This window comes from Clytia hemisphaerica, unplaced genomic scaffold (genome assembly GCF_902728285.1).
Source record: "Clytia hemisphaerica strain Z4C2 unplaced genomic scaffold, Clytia hemisphaerica genome assembly, whole genome shotgun sequence".
NCBI lineage: Eukaryota > Metazoa > Cnidaria > Hydrozoa > Leptothecata > Clytiidae > Clytia > Clytia hemisphaerica.
The window spans coordinates 1,094,118-1,118,244 of record NW_027104528.1 but is presented as its reverse complement, the minus strand read 5'-3'; the positions used below and the strand labels follow the sequence as shown (position 1 = coordinate 1,118,244).

General features: G+C 34.1%; 2 protein-coding genes across 3 annotated transcripts in view; both read left to right on the top strand.

The window, feature by feature from the left end:
• The first annotated feature begins 7,108 nt into the window (after window positions 1–7,108).
• LOC136822046 (coatomer subunit zeta-1-like) lies at window positions 7,109–19,161 on the top strand. Of its 2 annotated transcripts, XR_010848842.1 has the most exons (9): window positions 7,109–7,219; window positions 14,278–14,346; window positions 14,828–14,909; window positions 15,735–15,826; window positions 16,218–16,351; window positions 16,792–16,843; window positions 17,216–17,257; window positions 17,872–17,974; window positions 18,995–19,161. XR_010848842.1 is itself a non-coding variant. In XM_067078265.1 (8 exons), the coding sequence occupies exons 1-8, from the start codon at window positions 7,202–7,204 to the stop codon at window positions 19,040–19,042; spliced, it is 537 nt and encodes a 178-aa protein (XP_066934366.1). In that variant the 5' UTR covers window positions 7,109–7,201; the 3' UTR covers window positions 19,043–19,161. The 2 variants fall into 2 exon arrangements, 1 of the variants encoding a protein (XP_066934366.1); XM_067078265.1 differs by lacking the exon at window positions 17,872–17,974.
• Window positions 19,162–20,209: 1,048 nt separating this feature from the next.
• The window catches only part of LOC136822120 (cell division control protein 6 homolog), a 40,503-nt gene continuing 36,585 nt past the window's right edge, over window positions 20,210–24,127 (top strand). The window contains exon 1 of the mRNA XM_067078347.1: window positions 20,210–20,286. The gene's annotated coding sequence lies outside the window, so the exon portion shown is untranslated. The remainder of the gene's footprint in view (window positions 20,287–24,127) is intronic.

Here is a 24,127-nt window from a genome sequence, read left to right as displayed (position 1 = left end):
AAAATCGTGAAAATATTGCTACCTAATGTTGTCATCGCAAAAAAAAGTCCCCGCAAATTTTTGAATTTCGCGGATAGGCCCAACTGCAAAATTTAATCCCCACGAAAGTTTATCCCATTAAGTAGCGTCTCCAGAAGTCACGCAACTTAACCAACAAACTAAATGTTTCATTCTTCCGTGAACTTTGAACCCTTCTTACTTTTTTCCTATTATATGTTAAAGGGTTCCAGTTTTCACTAAAAGAAAGCCCTTCATCTTAGCTTTCCAGCTGTATATAACACTATGGACATGGGCTAAACAGCAAATTGGTAAAATGCCTATTATAACGTTTTTGCAACATTTCAAAATTTGTTTGTTGTGCAGGATAAAAAAAGTTGCTACTATTGATGAACAAACAAACGAAATGCAGAAAAACATAGTTGAAGGCTGAAACTATCCAAAAAAAGGTGAGGAATTAAAAAATCACATTTGCTAATTTTAGTTCTCTCAATTTCATGTAGTTTTTTTAACATGGGAATGTCCCTAAAATAAGTTTTTATTTCTGTTGAAGGGGATTTTCTTTTCATTTGGAGTTTCTCCTTTCAGAAAAACTTATTCTTTAGTTATAACTTTTTGTTCCTGTATTTCCAGAGGCCCCTTGAAAATGGGTCCTATCCACTTTTTTTTTGACTCATTTCAACCTTTTCCAAGCTACTTTTCTTCAAAATCAAAAATAACATACTGAATATTTTTTCTTTTTTTGACACATTCTTCAAATTTTTTCAAGCTATTTTCCTTACCGTTTTTTTGATTGGCATTATTAGTCAAATTTTTGACACTAAACTTTGAATATCTTTACAACCACTTTGCTCCACAAGATGGACCATTCCTCACTTAGTTTGGTTTGTTTTTGTGATCTCGCTAAATCTTACTTTTGTTTTAGATTTTCAACTTGAAAACAAAAGGTAAAAGAGACAAAAATTGGAGGCAAGAGTCTCCATTATTCTGTTTTTCAATGCAACTTTGCTAGACTAAACAAGACAAACCAAAATATAATGACATCGCATTGAACTGGTCTATAGGATAGGTTATAAAAAAAATAATTAAAATCTTCCGGAGTTGAATTACCTTGAATTTTGGAAAATCAGCAGCCGTCATCGTGGCCCCCAGTAGTATAGACTACATGCACTCGGAAACATGTAGGATCGCAAACCAGGGAAAAAGTGTTGAAAAGTTTAAAAAAATTCTCTACGTTTTGATGCATTATGAAGATGTACCGTCAACTGCTCTAACTTGGGACGATTGGTCTAAACATGGGACTAGTTGATATCTGGCCTGTGTTTTCACTTAATCTTGACAACAAATTTGTTTTGATAACTCCACCAAGTTTATCAATCATACTTCTTCGTTCCTCTTAGAGTGCACAGACACTTGCGTGTGTTCCACTACGGATTTTTTTCATATTTTGATTTAAAAGCCTACTCGGTACGAAAGAGAAATCATGTATTTTTTAATACGCTGTTCATTAACTCAAATCAAATGACGTTGGAAGTTTGGTGAAATGGTGGCCAAATTGCTGTCCCATGTTTTCTCAGATAGTCCCAAGTTAGAGCAGTTGACGGTAGCCGATAGTTTTAGATCATGAAACCGCCATTCCCATTTAAAAACTTTAAAAGCCCCACATTTGCTTGAGCTCAAAATTGCAGAGAAAGAGCTGGACTGTATTGTAGAAATGAGAGGGAGAAAATAGGTAAGTCTTAGCCTAGCTTACCTGTCTGCTCCCAGAGTGTATTAAAAATACATACCCTTAAGTTCGGGTACCTTAAGGGAACTTATTTTGGCGGGAACTAATTTTGGCGAGCAGCGAAAATCTTAAAAGATTTTAATTTTGGCGGGAACTAATTATGTGGTATAGTGCAGTGGACATCAACCTTGATTCCTGTACAGGCGACCAAGGTTTGATTCCCACTCACAACGGTTCACTTGGCAAGTGAACAAACCTTTGCCCGGGTCAACCCATGCCATGTGAGGGGAATTGGGTAGTCAGTTCAGTTTGGGATGCTTACTCAAAGCATCTATAGTTGCGAGAATGGGCTCCCAGAGCCTCCTGTAACTCAACCATAACAGATAATAGATAGATAGATAAACTTGATCAAATGACTGACTAATCACAGTGTAGCTGGAACCTTGATATTCCAGGATTAGCAAAAGCTATACCTGTTATCTTTTTTCTTTAAAGTATCAACAAGCCATCAACTTTGATAAATTACACACATTTCCTCAGTAACTTTTAAAATTATCTGCCATTATGACTTTCTTGAAGCCGTTCCGAAATTAATCAATCGGGTTATGTATCGGAATTCCTATGGGAGTTCTTTTCGGAGATTTGTAAAATAGCTAAGTCGGCAAAAAAACCTTTCCCAGGGGTTTGAGGAAAAAACAGAACTGCTATCATTTGTTTTTTATTTAACCATATATTTAAATTTGCGCTCAAAAATATTTAAATAAATAAGTTACCAATATTCAAAAATATACTATTTGTATCTCTCAGAAAATAAACACTTACAGAAAGGAAAGTTTATCATTTGGAATACCCCCGTATTTGGACCATTCTATACTGGGCGCAAAATAGGGCGGAAACTAAATAGCACCCTCAGTGCAAGATTGCTGCCTCATCTTTATTCGCCCGCATAAAAACTCGAGCTAATCATTTTTTTCTTGCGCGCTCAAGGGGAAAAGGTAAGTGATCAATATTCTTTGAAGGAAAAACGTCAGAAACAAACCCAAAGACCAAAAGATTTATTTTGTTGTTGACAATCGATCCTGTGAAGATGAAAAAATTTCTGCTATGCATTTTTTTCGGAACGCTGAAAAACTCTAATTTTGATCTTCCTTAAGGTAAAGACGTTGCGAGATTTTGGTTAGCGAGGCAAAAATCGCTAAAATTTAAAAAGCTGGTAAAATCGTAATCCTCAAAAATCAAAGTTATAGCCTCACTGAATCAATGCAGCAAAATTTCAAAACAAACGAACTACACAGCTCTGCTCGTAGCTCTATCTTCCATTTTTGTTTTGATTTAACTTTTTATTTTAATGACCAGCCAGGTCATTCATTTGAGGGCTATGCATGTTAGCCTCCACTGATGCAAGTTACCTGACTTCACTTCACTTCATACTTGAAAAAAACTACCAAAAACAAACTTCTATAGAACTTCCTTTGTGCAGCACAAGTGTTACGCGTAAGCCAAATCGCGTATTACGAACAACCTTTAAGTTGCCGAGTACAGGAGAAAAAAAATTTAAATTCAAAATGGAGACCAAGCCCACGTTTTTCAATCAGCTATTGCAGCTCAATAAATCAATGAAATAATTTGAAATAAAAAGTAAACAAACCTTGAACCTTTCATGAATCCAAATAAATCAAATAAATAAAAGTATTCATCTGAAGTGTAGATTACATTTCAAAATAAAACGATTTCCAAACCTACCTAAAGTCAGTGTCTGCCAACTAAAAATTTCTCTGCGGGGTCACTGACAAGGAGTTACGACTTCAGACTTTACATTCCAATTCTTGTATAGGCAGCAACTACACTGCCAAATGATCTGTTTTACAAAGACTTCCAAATGGGTCCATAAGTTAAGAAAATGAAATTATCATCTAGCACGGGGGTTTTGTTTTTAAAGACAAACTTCAAAATAAAATTGTTGATTAACTTGTTACTTAAAATATCACTTACTTACATAATTTATTTATGATATAACACCCCTTTCTTAAATAAATGGGCTCTTAAAGTCTTTTATGTTTGCCGCAAGAAGGAAGAAAATTTTAATTTGACCCCCGGTTTTTTTCTCTTTTTCTAGCCATTTCCCGTGTGTTAGTGTAGACACAACTTTAATCCGGGGAAATGAAGGGTTTTCATTGGTCTAAAATCACGGATGGTCACGTGACCAGAATTTTTATCCAGGGAAATGCTGTGGCGGCAATGTTTTGCTTTAGTGAGCTTGACCATTTTGTTGTTTTGATTTGAGCGGGCAAAATTTCTGTATAAACCAAAATATGGCTTCGTTGGAATACCGGTTGAAACACTTGTGGCAGCAGAATCCTCAAACTATTCCTTGTAATCTCTCCAAAAATTTTAAAATAAACAGAGCATTAGAACAACACCAAACCGATTTTGAACGAGGCCAAGTAAAAAAATCACGAAAACATGTAAACATGGCTGATAGCGAGAGGAAATGTTTTTTATAAGAAAATTTGCACAAGAAGAGTTCTGAAAATGACTTTCCTCTTTTTAAAATCTGTTATCTTCCATCACACAAAATTTCATTGAAACATGTTAGCTCATTAATTCAAAATCAATACAAACATATATCACCAGTAGTTGATATAAAAAAGGTTCCAGTCCGCGAACGATCCGAACACCATATTCAAAATGAAGACATTGCAACGTCAAAACATTCAACAGCGCTGACAATCTCAATTAAAAAGAAGACACTACATTGCCGCCCTTTTCGATGAGCAAAACTTGAAAAAGAAAACAAAAAAATAGACGACAAGAAAATATTTACAAAAATAAACAGGTTAGTAAAACGCTAAAGTTCTTATAAAAAAGACGCTTTTTTAGTGAAAAAGCGCTTGGTTTTGAAAAGTTCAAACACCCCTGTATCATCTCGGATGAAGAAGAGAGTTAAAGTATTACCTGCGAGCAGAGCTCTAATTTTTTCTTTAAAAAGATCGTTCGCACACTGGTTCCTCGTTCGCAGTGACGCAGACTGGGTCGGAGTAGCGCTCGCTTTAACAACTTATTATTCCAAGAAGAAGCCTTCGAATAATAAAGTGAAAACAAACTGAAAGAAGGACTTCAAGCTTGTTTCCGAGATGGTCAAAAAGGATTTATGTAAAAACCAAAAGTAAGTGAGAAAAGAGAAAAATAACCCTCTCTCTCCATGAATAACACTACAAAAAGGATACAAGTGATGATATGCACGACCCACGGCATGGCCCAAACATGTTCGGGCCTCGTTTTGGACCATGATCGGGCCAGATTTTCGAAAACTTGCTACGATCGCGCATGTGTAATTTCAGGACCCAATATTTAAATATTATAAATTTAAAAATCTTCATCTTTATTCAAATATATATTGTTCAAATATAAAAGTTAATCATCTATTTTCCAATTAAGTTAGGAAAATTATTAAAAAGAATGATTTGAATCTTACATAATATATATGGTCTTCTTTTTATTCTTTATCCCGTTCCCTTTTCTCGTGGTCTTCTCCTATTCGAAGCAGAATTTTTCTGGATCGTTTTTTGTATGTTATACAACTTTGTGAATCAAACTGGTATTTGGAACTTTGAATTTGTCTAATGAAAATATTTAATAATGGATGATGATAAACCAGGAAAGGTAAATAAAATTAACATGGCATGAGCAAATCCGTATCAATTGTAAAATACATGGCCCGAACATGGTCCAAACAAAATGTTCGGGCCTCTTGATTAATACTTTTTTGTGGCCAGAGCATGGTCCGAACAGGCCCGAACATGTTCGGGCCATGCCGTGGGTCGTTGATATGCACATATTGAAGGACAATATATAGACCTAACTCTTCATAGAGAGAGGAGGGGGATGCCCAGCCAGTGCACGAAACGGCAAACTTATTTTTCTCTTTTCTCACTTACTTTTGGTTTTTACATAAATCCTTTTTGATCATCTCGTAAACAAGCTTGAAGTCCTTCTTTCAGTTTGTTTACACTTTTATTTGAAGGCTATCCTAGGATAGGAAAAGGTCTGAAAAGGTCTATGATAGGGTGCACACTCGTCGGGATTGTTTGCGCGGAACGAGGAAGAATTTACAAAAATGAGCTTCAATGCATTAGTGCTTACCTTTAAATCATCCAAATCTGTTCATTATTTTTTTAAATCAATCAGGAATTATCAGGGATGGAAACAAGTGAAAAAAAGTGCATATCCAGGTATCTATTTTTCTTTCCAAATATTCATGTTTTTCAACGTCAAGGTGAAAACGCGATTTAGCGCTGACCACGGCACCGGAAAATTCTCGACCCACATTGAAACAAATGGCTGTCGCTATTGAGCTGGTTCATCTTTTCAATCCCGTTTTTTTTAGTAAACCCAGGGTAAGATTAGGCTACAATCTATCACAAAGTGCTTTATTTGAAAATCTACAGGCCGTCTGGATTTTGAAAAATAAGAAGAAATTGCGATTTTTTAACAAGATTGCGGATTTTTTCTTTTAAGCAGCATACACCATCTGAAAGCTGAGGATTTCAGCTTTCTAGTGGTGAAATTTGTTTTTAGCTATCATTTCCAGCTCATTAGCGATAAGCTAAAGTTTAACAGTCATCAGGCCGATTTTCAGACCGCACCAGCAAAACTCCCCACACCCCGCCACACGGAACACTAGATTTCATCCGCCATTTTTGGCGCAATTTTGCTTTGGTGCTTCCAAAAATTATTTCTTGCTGGCGTGGTGTAAGGAGGCGATTCTTTGAAAAGGTGATTTTTTGTGTTTTGAAAATGGAATAACTTTGGGAACACTTAACCAATTCTAATAAATGACCCCTCGTTTTTCTCACAAAGGTAAGGAAGGACTTTCAATAGTTTGGTTTCTAAAAATTGAGGGGAAAATTTTGGCCTGTCCACCCTATCTATGACAAAATGTCCTGCATTACAAATTGGTCAGTGTCTTTAAAAAGTAAAGTTCTCTCAAACACTTACTCGTCAATTTGATAGTCGATAGAAACTGCAAGGTTAATGTTATTTTCACTGTTTGAAAAGCAAAAATGACTGGCTGAAGCACTAAAAAGTGTAGTATTTTTGATTTGTTATGAAAAATGACCTACCATTATGGTTTATCATCTAATGACGTAATGCTTATTTTATGCAAAATAAGGACCACAATAAAGGATTTAAAACTTCAAATAAAAGATAAATCTTCCCAAAATTTTACCTTTTAAAGTATTTCAACATGTATTTAATGATTTTCGTAAGTACTTAACAGTTATTCAATATGGATAAATTATTTTTTGTAAATGATAAAGTGAACATGTTTCCTAACTTAATGACCGTTAGGAATTTGTTGTCAAAATTGTCGGTACCGGGAAAAACGCCGAACACGAATCGTAAATGGTAGCTCGAAGCTGTGAGGAAGGGAGAAGTAAAATCACATTGTTCTAACTTTTTTTTGCTTGAATCATTATGGATGACCGTTTATTGGTAAGTAAGATTCATTTCAATGTTTTTATTGTTTTTCAACAAGAACTCTTCCAGCTAAACTCCTTTAGAGAGGGTATCAGCAGCAGGCAAGTAGGGTGTCCAGTGCACGAACGCCAAACTTTACTTTTCACTTTCTTTCTTCCCCAGACGGTGTCAATCGAACGAATCGAACGCCGAATCAATCGAACGCAATTGAACGCAATCGAATAATTGCAATTCGATTGTCGAATCGCAATCGAATATTACCCAGGATTTACTGTTCGATTGCTTCGATTACGTTCGATTGTATTCGATTGACGTTCGATTGATTACTTACTTCAGTATACTTCAGTTTGATTTGATGATATTCATCTGTCCAGCTCGTTGAGCCCAACACGTATTATTTGATCGACAAGAGCATTTGATTCAGCCAATCTTGTTTGTCGCGATGTAGTGTGAGGTTCGTCGGGTATAGAGCACAGATATTTATCGAGTCGTTTCTTGAAGGAATCTTTTGAACAGCCAGTGATATTTCGTATGTCAGAGGGAATACTGTTGAAAAGTTTTGGACCCTGTACAGCTAAGCTCTCGCAAATAAATTTGCGAAAGCTACTTCGTTCGATTGTTCGTAGTTCGCATTTTCGACCATGACGGCTTGTAGTTGAAGACGAGACACCACCTTTTACAGTGCCATCTCCTTCAGTGTGGCTGAAATTTGGTACTATACCCTCTAGTATCGACCAAATATAAATAATTCTGTATCTCTCTCTCCTCCTTTGTAGAGAATACATTTTCAACATTTTCAATTGTTCCCAATAATCGAAAGCGCTAAGGCCTTTGATTTTATTGAAGAAGTTCTTTTGTACTGATTCAATCTGTTCAATTTGGTGGATGCTGTTTGGTGACCAAAGCTGAGAACAGTAGTCGAGGTGAGGGAGAACTAAGGATTTCCACAACGTTATCATAACATCACTGCTTCTGTTGTTGAATGTTCTCAAAATCCAACTAGAAATGTCCTTAGCTTTTTCTATCATTTTATTGATGTGATCAGTGAATGAGCAGTCACTACTCTCGAGTTCCTAATAAACGTACAGTAACGAATAAACATACAGGGTTGAAAATAGAGGCGTAAAAACCTAATTGAAGGGTCTTTTCCGGTTCGGTTAGGGGGTAAATAATGGTTATTCTGCTTTCATTTGACGAATAGATAAAACCTCCATATTCAAAGAAGGATATTTAGCCTTAGAAACACAAGTAGGCTCTTGAAATTGAGGAAAATATTTGTTGAAATTAATAAACGTACATGTACGTTTATTAGGCACCCGAGAGTACTCATCCACACTCCAAGATCTTTGACAGAGTTTTTGTTTTCAATTATAGTTTTGTTATTAGTGAAATAGGTTGATAAACTTTTTGATTCAGTATCTTTACCGTATTTCAAGTGTTCGAATTTACAACTATTTAGTTTCATGTTATTGTTCTCAGTCCAATCATAAACTATGTTGAGATCATGTTGCAACTTGAACGTGTCAATTATTCCTTGGATTTCTTTAAGCATTCTAGTATCGTCAGCAAAGCTTGCAAGGATTGAATACCTGATATTATCATCAATATCAGAAATCATCAGAAGAAACAAAATTGGCCCAAGTACTGTTCCTTGAGGTACTCCTGATATGACAAGGGCACTTTCGGATTTGAAACCATTTACAACAACAGATTGTTTTCTGCCTTTCAAAAACGATTCAATCCATTGCAATAGCTTTCCTTTGATCCCGAGCTGTGACAATTTGTGTAACAAAATTGCATGATCAACTTTGTCGAATGCCTTACTGAAGTCCAAATAAATTGTGTCGACATTAATACCTCTCTCAAGGTATGATAGTATTGTATCATAATGTTCAAGGAGTTGACTCAAACAAGATCTACCTTGTCGAAAGCCATGTTGGGAGTCATTAAAAATGTTATTCTCTTCTAGATAATTAACAATGTGTATAATATAGATAATTCAATTGTGTATTAGATTTTATTTGCTTTGGTATGGTACTTTAAGCACTCGGCCGCCCACGCTAAAAAGCTCTAACAGAGTGATCCAATTTGATTTAATCGCAATCAAACTCATCGAACATAATCGTAATCGAACATTAATCCAATGTAATTGACAATCAATCGAACCAATCGAACATAGTCAACTATCAATCGAACATTACTTGAACGCAATCGAACACAATCGAATATTACCCAGGAATCGGCCGTTCGATTAAGATTCGATTACGTTGGACAATCGAATCGCAATTATTCGATCGCGTTCGATTACGTTCAATTGGTTCGATTGCGATTTTTGTTCGAAGTTGTTCGATTGACACCGTCTGGTTTCTTCCACTTACTTTTGGTTTTTATATAAATCCTTTTTGACCATCTCTTATACAAGCTTGAAATCCTTCTTTCAGTTTGTTTTCACTTTATTTGAAAGCTTCTTCTTAGAATGATAAGTCGTTGAAGCGAGCGCTATAATTGATAATTCAGTTACATCAATATGCCAAAAACATTTTGTTCAACCACCTTCACTTCAAGATAGGCCACCATAGAATGAACTTTCTTTTATAGGATGAACCATATTCATGTGGCTTTCAGCCTTGCACTCCATCGCAGAGGCTAATCAATTTTAGTGACTTTTTTAAAATGTTTTGATTTTTTTATATTTTGAGTATTAAAAAGGGGTTATTGGTGTAATTTAAGATGCACGATCTAACGATTGCATAAAGTATGCTGATTATTCCTAATAATTATCAGTGAGGCTGGAACTTTGATTTTTGAGGATTACGATTTTATCAGCTTTTTAGCGATTTTTGCCTCGCTAACCCAAATCTCACAACCTCTTTACCTTTTAAGTAGCGACTCCAGAAGTCATGCAACTTTCGTTGACGTCAAACCAAATGTTTCATTTTTCCGTGAACTTTGAACCCTTCAAACTTATTTTCTATGTATGCTAAAGCGTTCCAGTTTTTACTAAATGAAAGCCTGTGATCTTAGCTTTCCAGCGGTATATAACACTGTGGACATGGGCTAGACGGCAAATTGGTAAAATGCCGAACATTTTGAAAATTGTTTGCCGACGGGAGAAAAAAAATTTGCAACAATCGAAGAACAAATGTGTCTGGAAACGGAGGAAAATGTATTTGGTGGCTGAAACTTTGTATGTTTATCAGAAAAAGGGTGAGGAATTCAAAAATCACAATCGCTAATTCTAGTTCTTTCATTTTCATGTAGTTTTTTTAACTTTTTTGCTTCTTTAGCATGGGAATGTCCCAAAAAAAAGTTTTTATTTCTGCCGAAATGGATTTTCTTTTCATTTGGGGCTTCTCCTTTCAGAAAAACTTATTCTTTACTCATAAGTTTTTGTTCCTCCATTTCCAGAGGCCCCTTGAAAATGGGTCCTACCACCTTTTTTGACTAATTTCAACCTTTTCCAAGCTATTTTCTTCAAAAACAAAAATAAAACAATGCAATGTCTTCTTTTTTCAAAAAAAGATATATCTTTCGTTATTTTGATAAATATACTAAATATTTTACAAATATTTTATATAATAATATTTTAACACCATCAAAGAATTCTCCCTCCAAATTTGAGGTCTCTAGCTACACTAGAAAAAGAGATATGCAAAATTTAAGAAGCATGACTGGAAAATTTCTTTTTTTTCTTTTTTGACACATTTTTCGAATTTTTCCAAGCTATTTTCCTAACCTTTTTTTTTACATTTTTAGTCAAATTTTTGACACTAAAATTTGAATATCTTTACAACCACTAATCCTCTGGAGGCCTATGACCCCTCATTTTCTTTCTTTTTCAAAGCTCTACAAGATAGGATAGATTGTGAAAAAAAAATTAAAACTTGAAAAATCTTCTGGAATTGCTACCTTAAGGCTGATGGAAATTAATGATATGTTTACCGTAATGACGATTTTCAGAATTCGATGCGGCCAAGTTTTCATTATTCATTATTCATTATTTTCCCATAAACATTTATTTTTACCAGATTTTTCGTTTTTCCTTATAGATACACAATCTCCTCTTGTGTCTCCGGAACTCTCGTGTTTTTATTGATTCTTTTGGTTCCCGTTTGTACGAGCTTTCTTCCCGCTAGAGAATTATATAATGTTATCTCCACAATATGACAAAATTAAATTCACACGGTAAAGACTACTAGAGGGCTGTTCGGGTTGTTAACAATCTAAAAAAGCCACGGGCCGTTTGTTTTGATATCAACTTCAAAAATTTTTTTTCTCTGCTCAAGTGGGAGGAAAAATAATGACAACTTTTCGAGAAAATGGCAAATAATGAAACTTGATGCGGCAGGTTTTTGAACACGCGGGCGGCTTACGGTAAACATAACATTAAATTCCATCGGCCTAAAGGATGATCGAAATTAGAGTTTTTCAGCGTTCCAAAAAAAACGCAAAGCAGAAATTTTTTCATCTTCACAGGATTCTCAACAACAAAGTATATCTTTTGGTCTTTGGGTTTGTTTCTGACGTTTTTCCTTCAAAAAATATCGATCACTCTACTTTTCCCCTTGAGCAAGCGAGAAAAAAATGATTAGCTCGCATTCTCGCACGGGCGAATAAAGATGAGGCGGCAATCTTCTGAGGGTGCTACTTAGTTTCCACCCTATTTTGCGCCCACAATGATAGAATGGTCAAAATACGGGGGTATTCCAAATGATAAACAATGTCGTTCTGTAAGTGTTTATTTTCTGAGAGATACAAATAGTATATGTAATATTAATAACTTATTTATTTAAATATTTTTGAGCCCAAATTTAAATATTTGGTTAAATAAAAAACAAATGACAGCAGTTCTGTTTTTCCTCAAACCCCCGGGAAAAGTTTTTTTGCCGACTTAGCTATTTTACAAATTTTGGAAAAAAACTCCCATAAGAATTCCGATACAAACCCGATTGGTTCATTTCAGAACGACTTCAAGAAAGTCATAACTGGCAGATAATTTCAAAAGTTTCTTTGAGTAAATGTGTGTAATTTATTGATGTTGATGGCTTGTTGATTCTTTAAAGAAAAAAGATAACAGGTATAGCTTTTTCTAATCCTGGAATATCGAGGTTGCAGCTACACTGATTATCATAAAACTTTAATTATATTATTACATAATTCTAAAACAATGGCATAATCTTTTCTAGCTTTTGTTTACCACGGTAAATTTATGCAACAAAAAAGAAATTAGTAAGAAATGGAACTACGAATAATTACGACCGTAAAATTATGAAAAATAATAACATAATGTTGATAATGGAAGTTATCTTGTGAGCATAGGGGGGGGGGTCGGTAGTAAAATCTCAGACATAATGACGTTTACTACAGTGGTGGTGTGACGAAAAATCGAAAAAAATTTTTACTACCCAGGGTAGTTAAATACTAAAATGGGTTGTATCGTGTTAAAATGTTTTAAAAATTTTACTATTAAAACTGGTAAAATTAGCAAATTTTAGCTATTTTTGTAATTCTTTTAATTTTTTGGATGACTTTTCTGAAAAAATCTGAAAATTTTTATAACTTGAAAAAATTTTCTGTAGGAAAGTTGTTTGCTGCAAACAAAAAATTCTCCAGATTTTTTGTCAATATAAAAAAGTCTTTTATTCTAAGGGCAAAACATTAATTTTTGCACAAAGTGAAAAATGTGTCACATAAATAATCATTTTTTAGCTTTTTTTGTAAAATCAGTCCGAAAAGGAACCAAAAAATAGGTGGTCTTTATGATAAATTGTCCCAAAAACTTTTACTACCAGGGTAGTAAAATACCTCTTCCAAGAGTCTGGGTGGTGCTATGTAAAAATTCGTAAAAATCCTTTTATTACTACTCATATATGTCTGAGATTTTACTACCGACCCCCCCCCCACCCTGGTGAGCATAATCTTACAATAGACAGAGAGTTAAAGTAAACAATGCATAAAGAAATATTTTTGCTCTCAGTTTTAATGATCATAATCAAATATAGGAATTTTTTTCTTTAAAAATTTAAATAAAAGAATATATTGGCAAGCAATATGTTATGTACGAAGCATAAAACGGGTGCTCTATTATGAATTAACGTATTTTATGCACGGATCGCAAATCATGCATCGTAAATCGTTAAATCGTGTATCTTAAATTACACCAACCCATTAAAAAGGCATGCATTAAAATAATAAAGGTTTAAAATTCAATCAGAGTTTAAATGGCATGGCAGTGTAGCTCTAAAGCTCTAAAACAGCATCTAATAACATGAAAACCAGAATATGATTCTTCAATGGGAATCAAAACTATAAAGTGCACTTACAAACATCAATATATCACATCCAACAAAATTAATAACGGCACTGTCATCATTGACAATAAAACAAAAGATTTTCTGTCAAGAGTCTTGTAAACATTCCAACAACTTCCATCGAAATGATCTTTCACAGCTGGTCTACCATTTTTAACACTGTCCGAGGATTGAGCCGAGAATGCTCGCAGAACGCCTGCAAACTCTCGCGCGGGTGAAAAATTAAATCTGTCGATCATTTTCTCAAGCGAAGAGTACGCAAAGCGATTCTAGCTTTGCGATGGCGCCTCGGATCATCAGTGGATAGTATTCAATTATCATTATCCTTTTATTTTCATTTCTAGAGCTTTTGCAAAAAAAAGGAAAAATAGAAAAGTTGTATTTTTTACTGCTCTATTCACATACTGAATTTGAAAGATCTTCTATGTGGCATTTTTTTGCAAACTAAAAAAAACTGATTTTCATCCCGCTTTTCCGGGACTTCAGCTTAAGTGCTGGCGTGCAGCATAGGGTACAAAGTCCAAATAATGTGTTTCCCGTAATTTTTGTATGAAGAGTTAGGTCTACACTGCATGGTATCTATAGACATTTCGATAATCACGGCAATCAATTTTTTTACCTGCTAAAATTCATGGAATTAAAAAGTGCTATCCTAAATTTACATGTTTACAGTTTAAATTTTCTTTTGACACATTTTACTAGCAATTTCATCTTGATCTGGCTTCTTTATTTTATAAACAAGACAATTTTTCTTAAATTTAGGAAGCATCATTGTACACAATCAAAGGTGTTGCCATATTAGACAATGATGGAGAGCGAATCATTTCAAGGGTAAGAACTTGAGAGAAGAATGCTTTTTTTATTGAAACTTTAAAATACATCATTTAAAATACAGTATATCTTCTACTACTTGCTTACACAACATTTTCAAACACAAGAAAAAACTAAATTTCTTCCCGTTCTGTGCCACCTCAAGTTTCTATTTGAAAAAGTTCTTTTGTTTAATTATGTTTTGTCAGCAGAAAAGATGCACCTCTTTTCCGTATCATTAAAAAGGAAATCTTTTTTCTCAGGCTTTTTACCACTGATCAAAAAACTTTCAAAATTAATATTGAAATAATAAGCTTTTCAGTTTTTTTTTAATAATTTTTGATAGCATCTTCAAGATATGCTTTTAAACAGTTTCAAACTCAATTTTTTAGACTAAAGAGCTGAACCTTCTTGATAGATATTACTATCAACATTATTTATATTGCTTATTTTTTATTTTAACTAATTTCATGCTGTTACTTTATTGTTTTTGATGTTTTAGTATTATGACGAAACATTCCCTACAGTTAAAGAACAGAGAGAATTTGAAAAGAACTTGTTCCAAAAAACTTCACGTCAAAATGGTAAGATCTTTCATAAAAACATATCATATCAAGAAAGTGACAAACCAGGGCAGGCAGTTTGTTTCACTTTTCAGGATAAACTTTTGAGATATTTTGTTGTATAAGCCGTGTTAAGTGGTGTTTGCTTTTTTTTAGGTTTCCTCGTGTTTTAGTAGAAACACTGACTTGGGGATTAAAATATATTGTGAAAGAACAAGTTATATCATTTTGATACTTCTTTTGACGTGTTTTTTTACTTCTTCTATATACCTTAAAAATCCCGTTAATTTCTGTGTGACATTTATTTTAGCAAACCAAAAAAAACAAGATATTTGCCCACCCTTTATCTTTTGCACATCTTGTAATGGGCATTTTCTGAGTGTCTTTGATGAAAAATATTTTTAGGTAGATTGAAATTGAAAATATTGCTCCCTTTAAGGGCTACTTAGACTACACAATATATTGACGAACAATATTCGACAATATGGTTTGCGGACCGTAATGTACGAAGTAAACAACTGGTACTCTATTATAAAAAGAAATTTTCTTTCTGTAAACAATCCCCCTTTATTGTTGGAATATTGCAAATCAAGCTGACAATATATTGCGGACACCTTTTCAATATATTGTCCACATTCAGCAATATATCATCAATATATTGCCTGACAATATATTGTGTAGTGTATGTAGCCCTTTAATAATTTGTGCACTTTTTCAAAATAAGGGCAGCAAAATTCAAATCGTAGCTGACACACAAACCTGTACTTTTTTGTGGGTCACTATAAAGTATAACTTTTGTTTTCACATGATTTAAATCCTAAATTCAATATTATTTTTATATTTTAGCTGAAATTATAATGTTAGACGGATTAACGATAGTATACAGAAGCAGTGTTGATTTATATTTCTATGTCATGGGCTCCCAATACGAAAATGAGGTAAACTTTTTTAGATTTTTTATAATCAATTGCTTAACTTATTAATTTGTAAACTTTAATCACAATATAGGAGATAACTGACTGTACCTCTGCAGCTATGTGTACCATCAAATTGTTGTATTCAGGCTGTGTATCCAGTTTAAAACCGGTGTGACACAACATGAGCGAAATATTTTTCCCGTTACTTTAATTAAACCTGATTATTGTTTAGCTGTCTTATATATATTATGTTTTCAAATATCCATAAACACTTTAAGAAAGAGTTTTTTGTCAGCTGTGGATATCTTTCTCCTCCATTTTTTTGTATAAAGTTCATTTTGAAACTAGGCAAGAAAAGTATACCAGGAAGAAAAATAAACCATCAATTTTATTTTAATCTTCCATTTTCCAGCTTATTTTGATCAGCGTATTAAATGCATTCTTCGATGCTGTCAGTACAATGCTAAGGAAGAATGTTGAGAAGAGGTTTTTGATGGAACATTTGGATGCTGTTTTACTGGCTATTGATGAGCTTGTTGATGGAGGGTAATAAAGTCTTTTATGTATATCATCATTACAAGCCTCATGATGATTGATGTATCTGTTGGACTTTGGATAGTGAATATCACATTGAATGCCATCATTAGTGGCCCTTCGTGGAAACAATTCTTGAGCTGTCTAAAAGCTCAAGGATTTTTCGGAGCCAGCCACTTAAAAAATTAGTTATTATTATTAATATTATTATCATCATTCAAATTTTCAAATAATTTCTGAATTTAAATTTAAAAACAATTCCAATCTCATTTTTTTATTTGGGTGGTTTTGGGTGTAAAATCAGGGCGGCTTGGGTTGCAACGCTCCTAGGTTTAGATTTTCTGGTACAAGGCTGACCACTTGATACCAGTGACTTTTAATGGGATATGGAGCTAATTAAATGATCTGGGTAAGATGAAAGAAATTCTGAATTATTTTGTTCAAATATTTAGAGTACTGCTGGAAGCTGACACAGCAAATATTATACAGAGAGTAGCTATCAAGGTAAGTGAATATAATTATACTTATTCAAAAATCTATATCGCAATCCGATATTTTAAACTTTATGTCTATTGGTTCTTTTTCGCATAAAATTCTCATTCTTTGACAGAATGTTTCATTGGTTTGATTTATATATTTAGAAAAATTCAAAAAAATAGAGAAAAAAAACGTATGATTATAAAAATATTAGTCCCGTTTTATGTTTCATCTTTATTTTATTTAGTATTTTGAACACTTGCTCTCCTTAAGGTCAGATCTCTGATCTTTATATATACATAAAGTGGAATGCATATTTTTGAAATGAAAGTAAAAAGACTAGAGGGCAATGAATGTTTCATGAAAAATGAAAATTTATATATTTTTTTTCACTTTCAGAATGAAGCTGATATTCCTATCACTGAACAGTCTGTGTCACAGGTATACTTTCTTAAAACTTTTTTTTCACTACATTTCTGGCTAGTTCGATATATATTTGTGATACTTTTTTATAAATACCAAAACATGTGAAAAGGGGAATGGTTTTTGCTTTGGCTCCATGAAATTTATGCAACAAAATATCAAGCAAATAAATCTAACACATTTCAAGTTGAATCTTTTCGTCAACTTTTTCTTAAAAATTACGCAGAATCTAATACAGTATATATACTATTTTAGACCCTTGTATTTGAATTTTGAAACAATCAAAGAACTGATTTTAGAGTATCAGTATTAAAACTATGTCCTATTCTCGAGAATATATGCTTTAAAATTTAGAAATGTACACTTGGAATTTAAAATTAAGGCTCACAAACTTTTCCACCTTGCATTCTTCCTTACCCAGTCCCTACACCCACCATATACACTGCACTATTCCCACCTAAATCCCAATAATTTTCATTTCAAAGTAACCACCCATATAGAAAAGGCACATAACACTATCATTCTCTATTTAATCAAATTTTTCTTCATCTAATATATATAATTTCAAAAAATTCACATTGTCTTCCCTCTTATCAGTGGTGTAACCCTTTTCTGTAATCAACTTTTTGTAGGTGCTACGAAAAGCCAAGACGGAATTGAATAAACAATTCTTAAAAAGTTAACCGTTCACAATAACCATGCACGTGCATTTACTTTACACTAATTGGGTGCTGGGTAAGAGAAGAAAAATTATTCTTTCTCTTGAATGTTTTGTCGTAAACGTGTCTGTGTTTCAATGTCTCGATTTTTTTCGTATTTTCGCTATTGCTTTGAAATGGCTGAACCATATTTATTGTATAATAGCTCAAAACTTTTAATTTAGCCTTTCCTATTTCCAATTCTGAAAAAGTTTAGATTTTTAACATTAGTTTCTTCAGAATCTCAATTCAAACTTTTACATTTTTTTTTGAAACACCCGATAAGCTAATTACTAAAACTGCAAAAACATTTATTAGCAAAGTTAATAAGGAAATAATAAAAATAAATAAATATAGAAAATGTAAACTTTCTATATTTCATGAAAATGATCCAAAACTTAGCCTTTTCTTGAGCCCCCGCTACAATTACTGGCGGGATATATTGACAATTTTGCCTATTTTAACGCTGCTCAGAATTGGAAGCTCGGGCGAGAATTGTGTTTTCAGTATATTTCCACTTTGTTTAATCGGATTGTTTTATTTGGGAGGGTTTAAGTGGCTTCCAGGCTAAAACTTAGCATTATTGTATTGGAACACTTTTAAGCTTTTAGTCGTTTAGTCTTAATTCAAAAGTTAAAACTCTAATTTCCAACCGTATTTAAAAATTGCTAACGGTTTTAAAATTTTAAGGTTATTTCACTTTTGTGCTCAAATATTTTGTCGGTGATTGTAATATTAATAAGGTAGCTTTAACCAATTTACCTTTGAGTTTGGTGTCGACTAAATATTTTAAATCTTCCACCCGTTGGGCGCATCTGATTTTCCAATAATGTCTTTGGGGTGATTTTAATACTGTTTATCGCAACCAGTTGTGTTCCATTATAGTGTTTTGGAATTTTTCTGTATGTAGATGTATATTAATTTTTGTGTTTATTAATATCTCTCAATTTATATGTCAGAAATTTCGTTGTCGTTATATGCAACTGTTATAACAGTACCTAATATCTAATTTTATTCAACTCTTTAAACACAATTTTCTTTTGTTTATTTTTTCCAGGTACTCCAAACTGCTAAAGATCAATTGAAATGGTCATTACTAAAATGAATTATTTATTTGGGATTGTAATTTCGTTATTTTATGTGTATTTGTGCTTTTCTGGTTTTTGTAAAATATATAGATCCAAAATCAAATCTTGATATTGAAAAGTTGATCATTAAAATCTATGCATTATTCTCGAACGATCTATTCCTTATCCAAGATTTCGTGACGAGTGGTTTTTCATGTCTAACTCTGAGGTCGAAATTTACACTTTTTCATTTTTATATTTAGATATTATTATGACATTATTTTTAAAGTTTAGAAATAACATACGGACGAAAAAAAGATGTTAATTCCCTGATAATTTACGTGTCATTTCAAAAGTTCACTTTCCCTACCAGGAGTTACAACCTTATTTTAATCGGAAAATCTTGAATAACTTTTACTTTTGCATACTCACACCAGATGAATGTATTTATGAGCTTTAATTGTAAAAGAAGCCATGTCTTTGTATGATGGTGTAGGTGGGCCTTAAAAGTGACAAAGTGTCTGCTTTCGAGATGGTACGTTTGTTCAGGCCTTAAGTGGCCTCCGGGATATGGTTTACTTGTTGGAATCTGTTGTTTTGCTTTTCTTACTTTTTCTTTATTTCAGACTAGAAAAATTTAAAGGAAATAATGACTAAATAAATATGAACTTCAAGATATTTACAAGAACTATTACTGGTACGTATCACTCTGTTACTAAGTTTCTACCTAGGCGCGCTAGTGTGTTGGGTATTGAGCTTGACTACAGTCCAAGAGATCGAGGTTCGACTCCCACTCGGTGCTGTGAGTTGCTTGACAAGTTATTTTACCTTCGCCCGAGTATACTCATGCCATATGTGAGGCGAATAGGGCTAGAAAGAAACATGTTGGTACTTGGTATCGAATTTACCATACACCGTGGATGAGGATGAGATGACACTGGCTTTGTTTGCTTGTTTAATATCGCACACTGGCGGACAGTATAAGTCATAGTCTTGACAGTTCTAACAAGACGACGCCTCTTGAATAAAGCCAGTCATTACCATGCCTTTTTGTCAATTTCTAGCGTCTTCAAAATGCGGTCTTAAATATATATGATTTTTATCTTAAGTAAAAGTTAAATCAAGCGAGAATAAATCTACCTTCTTATTCCAATGTTTCGGCTATTAATGGAATTTTATTTATCATTTCAGGCTATTTTTCTTCTATACGATAAACATTTGATCCAACAGAAATGAGCTCTCGTGGATGGTATTTTTCTATTTGGTCCAGCCATGATGTCTTGTGAGTACATTATATCTACATTATGTTTACTTTAGATTTGAAAACACCGCTAAAATCTTCAAGCCTTGCAGTCAATTCTTAGCCTACTTTTGCATGTTCAAAATAAGGAGGGTCTGATACAACGAGGGCTGTTCTTTTTGGTGCCAAGTAGGTAGAATTGTTTGGTATATTTCTTTTCAATTTTTAACAGGTTTGGCAGAGAAAAGCAAAGACTTTGAAAATTATAGATCTGGTTGGATTTAACAGGGCTCCCATCCCAAACGTCCTAATACTGTTTTTCCTACTTTCTGAATAGTTGTCCTATTTGTCCAAACTTTAATAAGCAATAAAATGTAGAATTTTCATGCAAAGTCAAAAGAATGTTGCTCGACTTTAAAAGATCAAAAAATTTCTCAACGTTGCCCTACCATGGTGAGCAACCATTATCTTTTCTTCTTCATAAAATTGATCAATTAGATCATACTAGTTTTTTTTTGGCAAAGTTTGTTTAAGTACTAATTTTACCAAAAAGTGTCCTATTTTACTAAATGGAAAAAAATTGGCCGGGAGACCTGAATAGGAGGGTTATACGAAGAAGTTCCTTTTCAAAAAAGATTCAAAAATTTTGTTTAAAGGGACATTCAAGAACTGGCGAAATTTGCAGTGGGATACAAAATCAAAACAAATGTCACATAGTTCACATGTCAAAATAAAAAATCAAAGCAAATATGGGGTGTATTACAAAACGTGGTGCATTTTCACAAATTTTATTTCTTCTTAATTTCCACAAAAAATTTTTTTCTCCTGCTTTGATTACCTTTTGGAAAACTATTTTCCACTACAATAATCCAAATAGTTGAAAAATTTTTGAAAATTTTCAATTCTTATGGTGTGCTCTGGAAAGTTTTTATGTCGGACGGACATTTGGTAAATCATAGATGGGTTCTGATGGAAACTTCAAATACCTGTAACTGCATTAGATCATAAGTTAACATCACTAACAGTTTCGAATTGTTCAATGGTTACTTCTGTCGCAATCAAGATTTCGCCGAAAATGCTGCTTCTTATTACAATGTCCGTCCGACATAATAAAAGACACCTAAAATATTTTTAATAGAACGAAAAAAACATGTGCATGTCTTACCACTAACTCTGAGCTATCAACTAATAGGGCTTAAAATACGTCTTCAAACATCAATTTTTCTAAAGGAAACTCAAATCAATGCTATTTTCGATTAAATTTATAATGTCTGTCCGACATAAATATCAAAATGCCATGTATGTTAGTCCTCTGACGGTCAATAGCTCGATTCAGGTATCACTTAAGCTCTTTTATTCATATCGAGTATTAACCCTTAACCCTTTTTACTTCATTTCGTCCTTAGTAAAGATTTTATCAGCTTTCCCTCTGTGTAAAAGTGTCTGTCCGACACTGAAAAAAAGAATAATTACACACTGAAATTTACTTCTGGTGCTGCAAATATTACTTTTGATATTAGTATGTCGCACTTTTGTAAATCCTAATGTTAAAAAATATGTATAAGTGTAGGCCCGCGTAACTCTTTAAACTAATCCTGCCCTTAAATTCAACAAAAAATTTCTGTGTCCGTCCGACATAAAAACTTTTTTTGTATGTATGCTACTTATCAAATCAGATACAATGCGAAGAAACTTTTCGAATATTATTTTCAAAACACACGTCACAAACTTGCGAAATTATTCTATTGCACGTGTAAAAACTCTTCCTTAAACGCGAGTGATGTACTTTTCGAACGTTTTTAAGTTTCGAACGTTCGAATAGTCTAAAAGTGTCGTGATTTATTCGCAAGAATGATAGCATACATGATCATTTGAAGACAAACTGCAACGGAAATCGGTCACAAAAATGGGGCGTCCAAGAAAAGCTAATCCGACAACAAATGCTGAACGATGTAAGAAATACAGAGAAAAAGATCTAGAAGCTTCCAGAGCGAACGATGCATTGAGGAAAAGATTGGCAAGGCTGAGAGCAAAACAAGATCTTGAAAAACGTAAGGCGACGCTTAAAAAAGAAGCTGCAGCCAAAAGGGAGAGAAGACTACAAAAAAAATTATTACTTGAACAAAACGGTAAATTCTTTCTTTATTCTCAAATTCTTTGTTTTATCTTTTTTAAGTAAATAACTGAATGCAATAAGAGTCTCCCCCTTGGATACCAGGCTAGCAAAAACCAATTCGAAATCAAAATTGAAAATGAAGATTCCTCAGGAAGCAAGAATCTTTTTTCCATCTCGGATACAAAATAAACTTAACTATCTTGTACATTTAGAACAATCAAGTGCCAGCAACGTCAACGACACAACCGACACGACTCAACCAACGCCACCGCCATCTTCACCGCCGCCATCCACCAACAATAATACAGTAGACCCTGAAACTCCAGCCAACCAGCCATCGACCTCATCTTCTTCCATTAATTCGGCATTTAAGCACCGTAGCACAAAATATCGTTCTTTATCACAAGCTGAAAAGAGCCTGCCGCATAGCCCACGAAAAAGAAACGAGATTGTACAGCTGATGGCCTCAAAGCATAAAAGGGAGTATGCGCAAAAAAGATACCTTCAGTGGACAATAAGGGAGCTACTTGACATCGTGAATGGGAATAGCGAAGTTGAAGGAAGCCCGACGTTTCAGGAAGATTTCCAAAGGGATTTGACATTTAGACAGCTGTACGATTCCCTGAAAAAGCGCAAACAGTACAAGTTTTCGAATCAAACTCCTCACGAATCCTGTACGTGTGAAATTTGTGAAAACATTCGCCTCCTCGTAACGGCTGTTAATAGGAAAATGAAAAACATCGACGCAAGATTACCATCAACCGTCAACGACCTGATAGCTGAATTTACATGCCAAAACGCCGGTGAAAATTGCATGAAAAGTGAAAAGTCTTTGTGAAGACTGTCCAACAGTCAAAATCAACGAAGAAGATTTCTTGGATCAAGACTCCGCATCGGCAAAATCAACCAATGACGACAACTCAGACAGTGAGACGGAGGAAGATGATGATATCACGTTTTATCAGTGGGTGAACGTAGATGGAAAAGCTGCCAAAACACAGAAGTCCGTCACTTTTCACGAAATCAGAGAAGTCATGGTCTCCAGAATTGAAGAACTGAAGCTTCATATTCACATCCGAAATGAACAATACATTGTTTATAGCAAACTAAAGGAGAATATGCCTGGGAATGCAATTCTCGTGCATGTGGATTATGCTGAGAGTTACGAAAACAAACAACAAGACGAGTGCCAATCGGCTTATTTTGGACACACTACTTTCAGCATTTTCACAGCCGTCTTGTACATAAGGCGAAACAATGAGTTGATCCACGAAAATGTTGTTGTTATTTCAGAAGCAAATTATCATTCCAGAATTGCTGCCCATAGCTGTATTGTCAAAGTTGTCGATGTCGTGATCGTGATAGCGAAACACCCTCATTTTAATCATTACGATTCAATCGACCTCCATATATGGAGTGACGGGTGCAGCAGCCAATTCCGCTCAAAATTTGTCTTTGCACTCACCTCACTGTTTCCCAAGCGTTTTAACGTAACCAGATATTATAACGAAAGGCACCATGGCAAAGGACCAATGGATGGCCTTGGCGGATGCATCAAGAACCTCGTCTACCGAGCAGTGATGACTGGAAAAGAAATCATCAAAACCCCAGAAGAATTCGCAAACTGCGCTCAAAAGCTGTCAAAAAATGTCAACTGCGTGTACATGCCAATCGAAGAGGTTATGGCAGAACCTGAAAACATCGAAAGAGCACCGTACACGGCGGACATGCAAATTCTCAAAGTGCATATGGCGAAATTGCAGATTA

Excerpts from the sequence above, each read along its gene's own strand:
- LOC136822046 (XM_067078265.1), top strand. Across the intron at positions 14,347-14,827 it reads GAGAGCGAATCATTTCAAGG|TATTATGACGAAACATTCCC; the intron begins GTAAGAACTTGA and ends TTGATGTTTTAG. Across the intron at positions 15,827-16,217 it reads GCTCCCAATACGAAAATGAG|CTTATTTTGATCAGCGTATT; the intron begins GTAAACTTTTTT and ends TCCATTTTCCAG.